The sequence below is a fragment of the Ailuropoda melanoleuca genome, chromosome 16 (assembly GCF_002007445.2).
Source record: "Ailuropoda melanoleuca isolate Jingjing chromosome 16, ASM200744v2, whole genome shotgun sequence".
Taxonomy (NCBI): Eukaryota; Metazoa; Chordata; class Mammalia; order Carnivora; family Ursidae; genus Ailuropoda; species Ailuropoda melanoleuca.
Genome location: NC_048233.1, coordinates 26,791,386 through 26,806,739, shown reverse-complemented (window position 1 = coordinate 26,806,739; position 15,354 = coordinate 26,791,386). Strand labels below are relative to the sequence as shown.

Here is a 15,354-nt window from a genome sequence, read left to right as displayed (position 1 = left end):
TCCCCGTGCTGAGCGTCCCAGGCCGTTGATCCCGTTACTCCCGGGATCCGCCGGCGGAGCCCTCTGCACACCTGTGAGCGGCTCTCACCTCGCGGCCGAAGGCGGGGCACGTGGGGCGGCTGCGGCCCCGGGGATGATTGGGATGATGCGGCTGATCGGGATGAGGGGGAGGATGGAGGGCAGCGGTAGCTGTGCGCCCAGGCGGCCCGTCGGCGCCCGCGCAGGAGTGAAGAGCGCGGCGGCGCGTCCGGGAGCCGGCCGGTGTGCGCCGCGGGGCTCGCGGGTCTCTCTCGGTTTCCGCAGCTGCGGCGGAGGAAGCGGGGCAGGGTGCCGGCGCACCGGGGCCATGCGGGCGCCGCTCGGGCCGGGTCTGCTGCTCTGGCTCGCCGTGGGCCTCCCGCAAAGCCTGGGTGAGCCCGGAGTCCGGGCGTCGGGGCTGCGGGCTGGCGAGGGACCCTGCTTTGCTCCCTCTGCCACGGAGAAGGAAGGGTGAGGGGCTAGTGCAGGCCCGGAAATTCCCAAAGAAGGGCCTGTGTCAGGTTTTCTTTTGGAGATGGTGTGGGTTCTGGAGTTTAAGGTTTCAGGCATTTGTTCTAAGGAGCTTTCTCCACGGAAAAATAGCCAAGTGCAAGTAATTTAAAGCCAAATATCACTTTTCTGGAGTAGCATAGGTTGCTCTCCAGTATCTTCAACACGCTAATTTCTTTTTTTTTTTAATTTTATTTTTATTTGTTTATTTGACAGCGAGACAGCCAGCGAGAGAGGGAAAACAAGCAGGGGGAGTGGGAGAGGAAGAAGCAGGCTGCTGGGGAGGAGCCTGACGCGGGGCTCGATCCCAGAACGCCCGGATCAAGCCCTGAGCCGAAGGCAGAAGCTTAACGACTGCGCCACTCAGGCGCCCCAATACACCCTAAATTCTATCATGCTTCCTGCAGNTTTATTTGACAGCGAGACAGCCAGCGAGAGAGGGAACACAAGCAGGGGGAGTGGGAGAGGAAGAAGCAGGCTGCTAGGGAGGAGCCTGACGCGGGGCTCGACCCCAGAACGCCCGGATCAAGCCCTGAGCCCAAGGCAGAAGCTTAACGACTGCACCACCCAGGCGCCCCAATGCACCCTAAATTCTATCATGCTTCCTGCACAAGTAAGCCCGGAATGGATCCCGGGGCAGAGTTGGGGGGTGGGGGGGGAGGGGGACTCCTCCCACCCCGGAGTCAGTAAGGCAGCTCAGGCGGTAAAGGAGCGGGGCTCCTTGAAGCAAGTTCCAGTCAACAGGGGGTAATTGTGGGATAGTCTCAAGAATATCTTGAGAAAAGAAGGGGGAGAGCCTGCTGCTGAGTGATGTCAGAACGTCCGTGCCAGGCCAGGAAAATCTGAGGTGGAATCTTGACAAAGTGAATCCTTACACGAGGTGTTCAGGGTGCATGTGCACACACGCCTATGCTCTCTCTGCCACACAGGACTGAAGTGTGGGATCCGTGCCGATGATGTGAAAAGTACAGAAACTGTCCTGGAAACTGGGTTCTTCCCTAGAATTGTTGGTTGGAGAAATTCACCAGTCGGTGGACATCCGTGGCAGGTCAGTATAACAAAAGCATTGATTTCTTCATGAGAAATGGTGACGTTTTCTCTTGTTTCAGATACCACAACTCCAGGTCAACATGTAATTTTTCTCTTGACCCCACTCAGCCTCTCTTTTCAGAAAGTTTACTTCATAGGAAATTATCTTCCTAACCAATTATATTGGTGGTAACTTAACAATGTTATGTAAGGAGAGTTGATTTCAAATGTTTCTAAGGGTCATGACATCTATGGGGAGACGTATATTATGTTTGTGCTTTTCGTCTCCGGCAGGTCTCCCTAAAATTAGGTGATCACCACTTCTGTCGAGGAAGCTTGATCCAAGAGGATCTGGTTGTTACGCAGCGCACTGCCTGGCTGGCCTCCGTGAGTAAGTTAGGGATTTCCATGACTTACCAAACTTCAATTCGTAGCAATAGGACTGGGAGATTTGAAGATCTAGATACCATGACAGATTCAGTCTCCATCCCTTTCTGAATTTTTCCACCTGGTCCACCCACTCATGAACCTTCCTGATTCCCAGAAACTTGTATCAAGATTATCTTGAAGATTTTGTGTACTTCCTACTCTACTAATCAGAGACCCAAAGATCCCAGCTATCCTTGATAATTCGTGGAGTTAGCGGTGAGGAAGAGGTAACGGTTACTTGTTCTAATAAAGTATTGACCTCAAATGTTAAATGGGTGTTCCAAAGTTTTAATAATCTGAGTTTCAGTCATTAGGAGGGGAAAGTACTGTAGAAATAACAGATACTTGGCTAGATTGAGAGTACTAAGTAGGAGAGTTCTAGGAACAACTTTTTTATCTTATTAAAAATGATGGAGCAGGGACACCTGGGTGGCTCAGTCAGTTAAGCTTCTGCCTTCGGCCCAGGTCATAATCTCAGGGTCCTGGGATTGGGTGGGCATCAGGCTCCTTCCTCAGCAGGGAGTCTGCTTCTCCTCCCTCTGCCTGCCACTCTCCCTGCTTGTGTTCTCTCTGTCTCTCTCTCAATCTGACAAATAAATAAAATCTTTTAAAAAAATGATAAAGCATATACAGACTGGTACAAAAGGAAAAAAGAGGCCACACTTAAATATTTTATGCAGAAAGACAATTGGTGGTAGGGGAAAGGGTTCAATGAACGTAAGCACTCTGATGGAAAACCATGACTTTTTACAGATCCCTATAATTTATAGGCAATTATAATAGTAATCATTAATAAAGGTGCATCTCCTTTTAAGACTTTAGAAATACTTAAAGTTACACTAATCACTTTTCATTTAATTATGTGAAACCAAGACAGTCTTTTCTGGCAGAAACAGCTATACTTATTGAAACATTTTTCTTCGGTTTTAGGAAGCAAATTAAGAGTCTGTGATTGCTGAGCATGACAGCCTCTCTCAGAAGGGTGAACACGAACAGAAGAGTCCTGTCTCAAAAATTATTAACCATCCTGAGTACAACAGACTTGGATATATGAGTTCTGATATTGCACTGCTCTATCTAAAACACAAAATTGAGTTTGGTAAATAGGGGAGTTAGCATATGAAAAAACGTAGGCGAAAACTGTTGTATTAATTCTGTATCAATTAGCTTTAATTTCTGTGTATATATCTAGTAATATTTGAATAGCTAAGTTTTGTTCCTTTTTAAAATTTTGTTTATGACCTATAAAAAGCACTATACAGGCTATCGGTCCCAGACACAAATTATGTATACTTAATCTGCATTTTAAGTACTCCTTTGTCTTAGCTAGGCTACATTCCAGACTCACACTCAGCTCTAGCCAGGGAATTTGGGACATTTGAAAATGCTCCCAGGGACTTCTTTCTGTCATTTTTGTGAACTAGATATCTAACACTCTGTCAGTACAGGTAAGCTAAACATTTGGATAAGAATATTAAAAATCTGTTTTCTCAAAATGCACAAAAGGAAGTGTTCAGCGGCCTCAAACAATGAAAGAGCATATATCTAGAGAAGTTGGCCGGGTAACGAAATGAGCCATTGCCTTTGAGGCATTGAATTGATCTTTAGGAGCCTAGAGCTTTAATTGGTCAAGCAAGGAGCTGCATGGGAGGGGGGATGGGGGATGGGAGAGTCTGGCTGGAGCCTCCCACTTAACCCCTGACTTCCCCGACAGGTGATGCTTTGAAAGGTAGGGGTGAAAAAGAAGGGGAAATATGCCACATAAAGTGAGGGAATAAGGAAACTCACCTGTTTGATTCCTGGCTCCGTAACCACGAGCAAGCCTTCGTTCAAGTTTAATGCTGGAATTTCCATTCCCGGTGACCAAAGGAACTATTGCCCCATGTTTCTGTTCCCCTTTATAGAAAAGCTATGAAACTCCATTTATGGTAGGGAGGTTCATTTCCTCTCCTCAGTTCTCATAATTGCGTGTATTAGGTTTGAGCTATCTGTTAGACATCCAAATCAATCAGACTCTCCCCTTCATCGCTCCCCCAAATTTGCTCTTGTTGCAGCCACTGATCTCCATGTTGCTAAATTCAAAGGTAAATTCTCAATCCTCAGCTTAATTGAAGGAGTTTTGACAGAGTTGCTTATACTGTCCTGGAAACACTTTCTGCACTTGAGTTCCAGGAGTCCCTTGGTTTTCCTTCTCCCTCTTCTTTCACCCTTTCCTCGTCTTCCACTATGATGCCTCGTCTTCTTCATGAACTCTTACTGTTGGCGTGCTTGTTCTCTATCTGTCCTCACTTCTTTAGTGTCCTCATCCAGGATCAAGGCTTTAAACACCATCTGCGTGACGACTATCCCAAATAATGTCTATCTTTATATTACATATGCTGCTGGGATTACTAGGAGTTGTATAGCTAACTGCCTACTGGTCAACCACCCAGATGGCTAATAGACATCTCAAACTTAATATCTTTAAATCACAATCTTGATTATCCCCTAGATCCTAAATCTGCTTTACCCATAGCCTTCCATTTCGATTGCTGACAATTCTACCTTTCCTGTTGTTTAAGCTAAACACTTTGCACTGCTTCTTGATTCCTCTTTCTCTCACATTGACACACTCAATATATCTTAGCATCCTACTCCAGACTACCCTCCTTTCTTGCCTGGGTTAATTTTAACAGTCTCTAAAATTGTCTTTAACTTCCTCTTTTGTATGCCTAGTGTTTGTTATTAGCCCAACAACCAGACTAATACTTTTTGAAATATAAGTTACTTTATGTCACTGTGTTCAGAACACTTCGGTGGTTCTTCATTACACTCAGAGGGGAATCCGTATTCTTACCGGTTGACATCTCTGTCCTCCTAGCTCTGCATCTAATCTATTGTGTGTACGTATGTGTGTGTGTTTTTCCACTAAACTTTTTTTTGCTTAATCTGTTCCAGGCATTCAGGCCAACTGTTCCTCAATCATATATGAAATGATCCCACTCCTGGGACTTTCCATTGTCTTTCTTCTTCAAATGCTTTGTGCTCAGATAACTGCATGGTTTCTTCCCTCGGCTTTTCAAGCTTTACTCAAATTCAAGGCTTTACTGCTCAGTGAAACTCGCTATAACTATGATATTTAAAATTACACTTCCCAGGCCGTCCTCCCTAATCCCCAGACTTCGGATCTTCTTTACCCTACTCTGATTTTCCCACAGTGATACTACCTAACAACCAAATAAGTTATTTTATTTGTTTGCATTCCCACTTCCCCAACGCACACTCTTGTATGTAAGGGATTTATCTTTCTGCTCATTCACGGAGGTCTAGAAGAGGGTTTGCCACATAGTAGGACTCAATTACACTTAGGGGAAACCATCCTTTAAGAACAAGGGTCTACCCTAAAACGTTAGTAGTTTTAGAGGATCATGATAGTGCATGGAACACGGGATTATGTTCTTCCTTGTTTTACTTTTTCTGCATTTTTCTGAATTTCTATAAATATGAAATAGTTTTTATATGTATGTTTTAAATATATATTTTAAAATATATGTCAATATTACATTTGGGAGGAAGTGTAGAAGCTATTAGATCAACTAGATGTCACTTTCCAAATATATTCAGCCTGACTTGTCTATCTATAAACCTTATAATTTTCCATTATTGTTGTTTTTCCAGAAACTGCTGTTCAGCCGATCAGTCTTCCCCATAAGGATGATAAATTTGAAGCAGGGATTCTATGCATGACCAGTGGATGGTGCAAGATCTCAGAGAGTAAGAGGCATCAAAAGGGTATTATAATAGTTCTTCTAGGTTTCTTTGCCCATGAGAAGCAGGAATTTTACTGGCCACAAGTAATACATTTATCCTATTTTGTTTTTACTTTTTTCACCTGAGTTACGATGCAGTGAGAATTTCTGGTTGTCTTCCCCGTAAAAATGACTACACTTAAGGCTCTACATAAAACTTCTGCTGCCCATTTTGGTTGGGTGTGTCAGAAAAGGCAAACGAGCAGTAGCTATGACAGACGAAGAAGAATACAGTAAAGGGATCATCAGGAAATAGCAACAATCGTTCAGCTTCCTTGTCTTTCATGTTGTGATTTTTTTACAATAAAGAATTTCACAAAATACTCCTTCATTGATTCAAGTTTTCCCTCTTGGGGAAACTTCAGTGAGGACAGTGGTTGACTAACTTATCAGACTGTCTCCACAGCATCAGAACATTCAGACATCCTACAAGTGGTAGAACTTCCCATCGTGGATAACAGAATGTGTAACAGTGTGCTCAAGGGTATCGACTTTCCTCTCCTGGAAAGGACCGTGATGTGTGCCAGTTTTCCTGATGGAGAAGAGAATGCCTGCCAGGTAAAAAGTATTGAACAGCTTTTGATCAACCACCAATTCAGTATCATGTAGATGATAGTTTATTCCGCCTTTCCCCATGAGCTGCTTTTGCAGGATTACTGTTTTAAAATTCTTTTTTTGTTCGTCTTTCTGCCATTCTTCTACTGAAAAAGTTTACTTGACCTGGCCTGAGAGTATTATTTCCTGTCCAGTGCCCATTCTTATCACCACCCCTCTTTTTGGAGTGTGGGAGGGAGGAAGGGAAGGCAGCAGAGGTGATTTCAACATTTCCAACCTAATGGAAGGAAGCAAGAGTACTTTGGCAAACTAATTAGGTCTATTGGTGAATTAGTTTTCATTCCACCTTTTGTTAAACCTGGTGATTTTTTTTTTTAAAGCCTTTAATGTAGAATGTAATGCTTACACGGAATTTGACCAAAGATGACATAGCTATAGTAATTGTTGGATAAAACATGTGAATGACCTCCCAAGGCTGACACAGCAATTTACCAAGAAGACTGATCTTCACAAGACAGGGAAAAAGGCAGACTAATTTGTGAAACACAGGAGTTTTAAGTTTTAGATAGAGAAGATAATTTACTTGGAAAGACATTTCTTTTTTTAAACTGGAGGGGCAGGGAGTCTTTATTCTTCCCCAACAAGCAGCTTGAGACTTCTATGGGAAGCTTCCTAAAATTATCTGTTGGAAAAAGTTTTGACTTTTGTTCTGGGGAGGAAGGGATGGGGGTGGGAGCCGGTAACAGGACAGGGACCAGGAAGAGTTTGGAAGGGAAGAGATAGAAATTTAGAAATATGCCACTTTCTAAATTGGAGCATGGTTAGATTAAGGGTGCTTTATCCTATCTGCATCCTTGAGAGACAATCCTTTTTTGGATTAAGCCCTCAAATAGTGCTGTGCCTTTTGAAGAGTGTTTAATCTGACACAGAATCTACACGTGTTCTCAAAGCCACACATGATTATGGAGGATTAGTAAAGAAAGGATCCTAAAATCATGGGTTCTTTATCCTCTAGTGTGAGAGCCAACAGTCCTTTACATGTAGCCCCTGGGACAAAATTAGGCTTCTGTTCTGTTTTCAGAGCCTTCGGCCATTGCATGAACTTGGAGACTCTATTCACTGGCACTATAGGCTTGGATATGACCCAGTCTTTCCCAGCGATTCCAGGTGACAAACTAGAGTGGAAGACTGTTCTGTAAACTCCCCCTGCTCCTTCCAGTGATTTGGAATGTACATGGTTGTTCCCCAAACAAGTAAGGGCAAGAGAGAAATTAAGTGTTAGCTTGACAAGATTGCAGGCAGGGATTAGAAGGAAGTTACATCTGGGCAAAAAGAGGGTACCTTGAAAGTAATAGTGAAGAGACAAAAAGATATACCAAAAAACGAAAATTGACGGACAGTAACCAGTGGGCATCTATGACTCTACTTCTTCTCTGAGATGAGTGCTGTTGTTGGCGGGCCTGCAAAATATTTTTAACTATTGAATATTTTCAAGTTTTTTCTTTTTCTGCCCTATGAAAGGGAGACTCTGGAGTTCCGTGTGTTTGTAGAAGAGACAGTGGAATCTGGGGCCTTGCTGGGATAACTTCCTGGAGAGCTGGTTGGACTAGAGATTACACTTCTGTAAGAAAAAACCATAAAAGGGCATCACTGGGCATTTTCTCCAAGGTGTTTGAGTTGATGGATTTTATCACTCAGAATATATGCACAGGTAGGTGTAATTTCTGTGAATTCATCCTTTCATTCTAAAGCAAAAATTGATCATGCTTATTTCAAGGGTAGTTACTCTGATATGTTGCGGATAATAGAACCAATCTCTAAAAGCATGAATATGTCTGATTTTCAATTCCTAATCCAATGTATAGGAACTTAAATCTCTAAATTCATGAGAACTGATTATGTTTCAGTTTAACTTAAACTCGACTTGGACATAACCAGGATCTTCAAGTTTACGTTCATGTAGATTTTCAGGAGATTTGGGTCATTTGTTTGTATTTATAAGATTTAAAAAATAACCATTGAGAAAGGATTCTTTCTTCATTTATCCAGTTGACATATCTCTTTCCTCAAAAGTAGTTTAGAGCACTAAAAATAAATTACTCCTCTCCCATTTCTCCCATTCACCTTTGTTAATTTTACTTGGCAACAGTGGAGGAAAATAAGGGAGGCTTTGGAGAGTTATTTTTGTGTTGCAGCACTAAAATCTAGAGTAGGAAAACAAATGTGGGTCGAGAGATGCCCAAGCTGTCCTCAAGGAACTTTCCTGCTATTTGGGAAGACAAAGGAGTAAATTGACCGATGTGACAAAAGGTAAATTGTGGATGTGCCCCAAGAGCTGTCAGATCACCAAGGAGAGATCTGAGGACCTCAGTCCTGACGGACCAGAAGGTGTGCCATGCAAAGGGGTAGCATCTATGCAAGGAATGCCCAGGAGGCAGCCTCTGCTGAGTAGAGAGGTGTGAGGATGCACAACTTAGAAGAACAGCAGTTTATACAAGAACCAGATTTTTTCAAGGTCGGGACCCAGAGCATCAGAACCTAGCGGTCTCCCCATCGCCCCCACCACTGTAGTCCACGATCAGCCACCTCGCCAATGACTCGAGAAGCACCACCGTGACTCGTCCAGCTGAACACCAGAGCTACCTCTGACTAGAGCAGGCTGACCACTCACTCTCATTTGGGCATCAGAGTGAAAGTGTTCTGTTCATTGTCATTACTGCCCAGGGAAATTCTCTCCTGGTAGCAATTCTATTCAGTTTTCATCATCTGGAAGAGAAGGTTAAAAAAATTAACAAGCCCTGAACAAAGGTTAATGATAACAGTATTTTAAAACGGCAATGAAATCAGCCAGTAACAGTTAATTCCACAGTCAAATGAATAGCAGAATGTGACAATTTATTTAAATAACACCTCCGTAACATCATCTTTCTAAGCTTCTCATCCCATAGTTGCTTATTTTTTCTAGCTTTCAACAATTAAAATGTGACACTGGAATCTGAAATTTCTGAGTGCATGATAGCGACTTGCCATGTCATTGCTAAAATTTGTGTACTTTACTTTAGTATTTTTCTACACAGGTGTTTTATTATAACCCAGGATATCCTAGTGAGAGATGGAGGGAAAAGCCATATCAGTTCCATATACTATAAATTTGAAGTCTCAATGTGACTCATGATTTTGAAAACTGAATAAAGAAATGTTAAATCTGAAGAACTCAAAGAACAGAACATTATGATTTAGAAATTTTCTCAGTGAAATCTGAGGTCATAGCATCTAAAAACATGCATTCCCATAAATACAAATTATATAAATTACACAGCTTCAATCTGTGTACCATATGTCTTGAAATTCTGTTCATAGCTGAGGTAAATAATCAACTTTTTTCCTACATTTTGAAAGCTTGTAGATCTCAGGGAACCGTGTTATTTGGAGAAAATGGGAAGATTTGTTACCCCCATTCCAAAGAGGGCAGCTGTTCTCGTAATTGGTACGTATCCAAGGTAGGAATGATTCTTGGGTTCCCCCCAAAATCTGGCCATTAAGGGACTATGTTTTGGCAATTTTATCTAGTATCTCAATTTCTCAACCTGATTAACAGAAAAGTCTATTTCACCTGATATTTTGTGGTTGGCAAGTATTTGCTGACTGTTATTTCTGATATCCACTAATACAAACCGTCAACACAAGTAATTAAGACTGGAGCTTACCTGAATTGATGTATTCAAATATCCAAAATTAACAGCCTCTGGTCGTGAGATTGTTATGGGGATTTAGTGATTAATCCTTTCCTTTTTTTTTTTTAAATTTTATTTTATTATATTATGTTAATCACCATACGGTACATCCCCAGATTCCGATGTAAAGTTTGATGCTTCATTAGTTGCGTATAACACCCATGCACGTANTGACTGTTATTTCTGATATCCACTAATACAAACCGTCAACACAAGTAGTATTAAGAACTGGAGCTTACCTGAATTGATGTATTCAAATATCCAAAATTAACAGCCTCTGGTCGTGAGATTGTTATGGGGATTTAGTGATTAATCCTTTCCTACTGATTTCTGTAATAATGGTAATATTTTGTTAAGTATTGCCTAGAAGATGAAAAATAACTCATGATCTATAAGCTTCAGTGTCTTTAAACTTTTTCTACATAACCTGTCCCCTCTATGGCTAAAGATATCTTTAAGCTTTAGGAATAAGTTTTGCAAGTACCTCACTGCCTCAAGTGTTGTAAATTAACTTTAAATCTTGTATGAGCGTTGAAAAGTATTCAAAGGTAGGTCACAGTTCTGTGAGTTTATAATCTGGAAAGAAGAAAGAGCTTGATAAAAAGGACTATACTATAAAACACAATCAAATAAGCTTTATAATCCACACCGCCCAGGTGTAGGGTGGTATTATGGGAAATGGAGAGACTAATTCTCATTGCAGTGGTTTGTCCAGTGTGTGTGTTTATACTATAGTTGAGAGAGAGGGGGTAGGAATGTATTAGTGAAAGGGGTAGTATTGAAACTAGGCATTGAAAGATAGTTTCAGTTTTGTAGCTCATGAAGTCTTTTGCAGCTCTAGGATCTAGGAGATTTCAACAGATCATTCCAGACAGAGGGAATTATGTGTAAGCAGTGGTCAGGGAGGTGGAGAATATTACGGTTGTTTGGGCAGTGTGTATCGCAGGGCAGCTGGAGAGAAGTGTTAGCATAAATAAGAACTAGTGTAGCAGAGGACAATGTAGATAAAAAGGCTGGTTGGGTCTTAATTGTAGAGCACCTTAAATTCCATGAGAAGAAGCTTAGACTTTTTGCCATAGGCAATGGGAAGCTAAAATGGGGGCAAGATTATAATTTATAAAATGAATGTATAATGACTGTAAATACTTGTTGTAAGTACAGAGAGGGAATGATAATGGCTTAATTGAAGCCCGTATTTAAATGGCTTAAAAGTCTAAGTTGACTTTCTGTGCATCAACCTAATAATACCAATAAAGCCTTTGCCATCTTTTCTTAAACTTTTAGAAAAATAGCATCTAGAATAAGAGTGAGAATCCTGTTTTATTAGAATCCTGGGTGGGGGGAGCCGGGAGGGATCTCCAGGTACAATCTTTAGAGAGGGACATTATAAGCTTGAAATTATCTGAAGGACAATGGCTAAGATGGAAAGAAAATTGAAACAGTATCTTGGGAAATATGGTAGAAGGAAGCAGGAGTGCTTTTGCTCCAAAGAAGACTTGAGATGAGGAAGGAACTTAATCTCAGGAACCACTACAGATGTTAGGAGGAAGCAGATTTCAATCCAAATAAAGTATAATTTGAGAGATCTCTGAGACTTAATGGCCTTCCTCAGGGGTAATGAATTTCCTTCATAAGTAGGTATTTGAGAAGAGCATGGATGGCTATGGGTGAAGTTCTGGAAAGCATCAATACATTAAGTTAAGAGACTGCAGATGGCAGCCAGTTTACCCTCAAACACAGAGAACCTGCAATTCAACTTAGACAATGAAGTATTGAAGAGATTTCTGCAAGAAAGACTTTCAAGGCAAAAGGGGTTGTTATTAGTGTTAGATATTGCAGAAGTCAAAATGAGGTCAGATAAAATGCCATCGGATATGGCAGTTCAAAATTTAGTGGCTAATTCCGTAGGATTGTAGGATCAGGAGCTGTGTTCATAATTGACTAAGTGATTGTTGAAGACTGGTATCTTTTCTACACCAAGTAGTCAAAACATTTTTATCAAAGCTTTAAGATGTGTCAGGCACTGGTTTGGGTGCTACACATACAGCAGTGAATGAAACGGACGAAAATACTTCCTTTGTGGGGCAAGTTGGAAAGTGGAGAATTACTTTATAAATAGTAGTAGGAAGTGGTAAGTTCTATGCAGAAAAACACAGCTAGAAAGAGGGATGGTTGTGCAATATTAGAGAAGGTGGTCAGGGGAGACTTCACTAGAAAGATGATATTTGAACAAAGACTTGAATAGGATGAAGGAGGGAATCATACAGGTCATCTTGGGAAGGAACGTTCTTTGCAGAAGGAACGGCATGTGTGGGGGAGGAAAACTTTTGGTATATTTGGGGAACCATTGGATCAGAGTGCTAGAACTAAGTGAGAGGGGGGAAGTGGTTGTGGTTGGCATGGCCAAACTTACAGGACATAAGAAGGACATTGGATTTTGCTGTAAGATGTGCAGCCATTGGAGGAGATAAGCAGATGAGGAACATGACCTGATACATTATATTGAAAATAGACATTAGATGGGAAAGACCAAGAGCTGAAAGACTAGTTACCACAACAGTCCAAGTAAGCATGGTGGCTTGGGACCAGGTTTGTAACAGTAGCCGTGGTGAGAAGTGGTGGATCCACAGGATTTGATAGTGAGGTGAAAATGTGGGCTGTAAGAGAGAGCCGTATGATTAACCTGAGGGGTTTTGACCTGCTGGAGGGATGGAGTTGCCTGCCATTGTTTTCTATGAGAAAGACAGTTGAAGAGAAAGAGGAAGATGGGACTGTGGCTTTTGGGTAGTAGGACAGGTTTCGAGAGAAGCAGGGTTTTTTTGTTTTGTTTTGTTTGGGGGAGGGATGGGTTAGGCTTAACTGTGCTTATGAGGAGAAGAGGGAGTAAGGGAGATGAATCAAGAGAAATGTATAAATACGTGAAGGAAGTTTCATGAGAACACAACAAATAAAGAAGGTTTAGCTTTGGAAAAAATGAATAATTACTTCCCTGGGAAAGCAACAAAAAAATTTCAGGTTACCTATAGGAAAGTTAAATAAATTTACACTAGATGCCCTCTTAGTACTTATAAGGTTTTAGTTGCTTCAAGTTTAGAGGATGAAGTTGAGATTAAATAGTTAAGATTTGTAATGGTATGTAAGAACTACAATGAGTCAACGAGAGATGAATCAGACTTTCAGCAACTTTACAATTCAGTATTAGCATGAATTTATACCATATTTCAGCACATCTAAAACAAACTGTAAAATTCATTGTTATTTTATGTATCAATAAAGAAATAAAAAATACCCAATATTAGGAGATTTCCACATAGACGGGACACCAAAGGCTGTACCTTCAGTATAAGGCTACACAAGGCACAGGCCCACCCACGTAGAAAGTTACGAGCTTCAGCCTTGACACTGGGTGTGTGAGGGGGTGTAAAAATCTGAGAATTTGAATCACAAACTAATACTTATGCAGGTCTGCTGTCTAAAAAGTCCACCAACAGTATAGTCTGAAACACCTCAAGCAGAAAAATTAAGCAGCATGCAGTTGGTAATGCTCCTAGGTGACTGACCAAAGATAATTTCTTTCTGGAAGAATTGTTTCCATCTAAGTTTAACAGAACTGTAAGACTCCATTTTAAGAGCCTTCTGATTTTAGAATGTCCAAATGTGGGGTGGGGGGGGGATGTGCTTTAGAAACGTAGTAAGATATGGAGTCAATTTGCATACTTAGTGATTTCTCCATTAAGCTAAACAGCCTTGAGAATGGTAGAAGGATTAATTCCAGATGGAGTTAATTAATGGTAAGGTAGAAACAGATAATGTGAAGAAGGAGCAAGGACTTATAGTTTCTCCAAGCCTATCTTAATTCTGCTAGGTGGTAGCTAAATTCTCAGAGATGGCAGATACAGGTCACTCAGGTGGTCTCCCTCTTTCCAGGCCCATGAGAGACATTGCATTTCTTAGAGCCTAGAACAGTGCCTGGCATATAGTAGAGCTCCATAAATATTCAAATAGGTAAATCAGTGCTTAATTTTCATCCTCCTCTCTCACTTAGCTTGACTAGACCTCAGAATCCTTTTTAACACAGCAGTCACTAACAATAAATCAGGTGATTTGAAATCTGTTTTCTATCTTTGAGGTCGAGGTTTTGAGGTAGAAAATTGGATGAACAGGAGAAAGTACTTGCCTTTGAAGCCATAAAGCCCAAAGTATATTTCCTACCATGTGTGAGGTGTGATGAATCTTTTAATATCACGTCAGTTTTCTTAGTTGGAGGACTGGGAGTACTTTCTCCCTGCACTTCAGAGGGGTGTAATGAATCTTAAGAACGGTGATAGATGTGGAGTGCCTTCTCAGCTGAAGTGCCTTAAAAAAAAAAAGTGAGCTTTATAATATGCTAGACAGCTTATTGCTTTCTAAATTGAAGTGCTTAAAGAATGATTTTTAATAATACTTTAGGCAGCCTTTTTTTTAATATCACTGTTCAAGATGACGGACTTGAAAAAGCAAACCAGGGAGTTTCTGGTTAGGGAGGAGATATTTGGTAAGAATTATTGTGTTTGGGCTTTAGAAACCGGGCATTAAAAAGTTGGATAACTCCTGCGGTCCTGAACATTACTACTTGAGGTCAGTGAGCCTGTTCACAGGTCTAAGGTGGTTGATAAAGACTGTCAAGTTCTAGAAGCTTGCTCTGACGTGTTAGCTTCCAGGCACAATTGCTTTGCACTCAGATGAATGTGAGACATGGACGACGCTAAGGATTTATGGTCTCCTGGGTTTTCTTTTCTTCGATAATATGAATTCCTGTAGGAAAATAAAGGTGGAGGATGATGTGTTAAATCATGTAAGACTACCTTCAGAATGTTTAGACACATTTCTAAAGATGTTAGTAAAAGGTCACACTGACCTTACCGGGAGTTAGATGACATGGCAGCCGCAGGGACTGTGACCCAGCCTGACCTTGGAGGATGTGACTGGTTAGAGTTAACATACACAGCATGATCAATCCATAATTCATGATCCATAATTCAACTTCTGGGTGAACATTATGAATTTTCAATTAGACTATTAACTTAGAGATGAATCTTAGGGTCTTCAATGTATAGATCAAAATTCTAGCATTGTATAACTGAGTGAAAGTTAAAGAGTGCCTTCTGGTCGTTCTCTAATTAACCCCTCTATTTGTTGGATAAATGCCGGCATTTTGAGCATCAACAAATTATTCTCACATAAGGATTTCCATTGCCTTTTATCTTCTAATAGCCTTTAAAATTTTGTTATTGGTGAGTTATGAGCTAAAG

General features: G+C 41.1%; 1 protein-coding gene across 1 annotated transcript in view; it reads left to right on the top strand.

Moving 5' to 3' along the window:
• The first annotated feature begins 1,083 nt into the window (after window positions 1-1,083).
• OVCH1 (ovochymase 1) overlaps window positions 1,084-15,354 on the top strand; it is a 55,173-nt gene continuing 40,902 nt past the window's right edge. Inside the window, 7 exon segments of the mRNA XM_034646014.1 lie at window positions 1,084-1,141; window positions 1,458-1,576; window positions 1,852-1,918; window positions 1,921-1,948; window positions 6,161-6,332; window positions 7,851-8,040; window positions 9,729-9,816. Coding sequence (XP_034501905.1) covers window positions 1,108-1,141; window positions 1,458-1,576; window positions 1,852-1,918; window positions 1,921-1,948; window positions 6,161-6,332; window positions 7,851-8,040; window positions 9,729-9,816 — 698 coding nt within the window. The 5' untranslated portion in view covers window positions 1,084-1,107.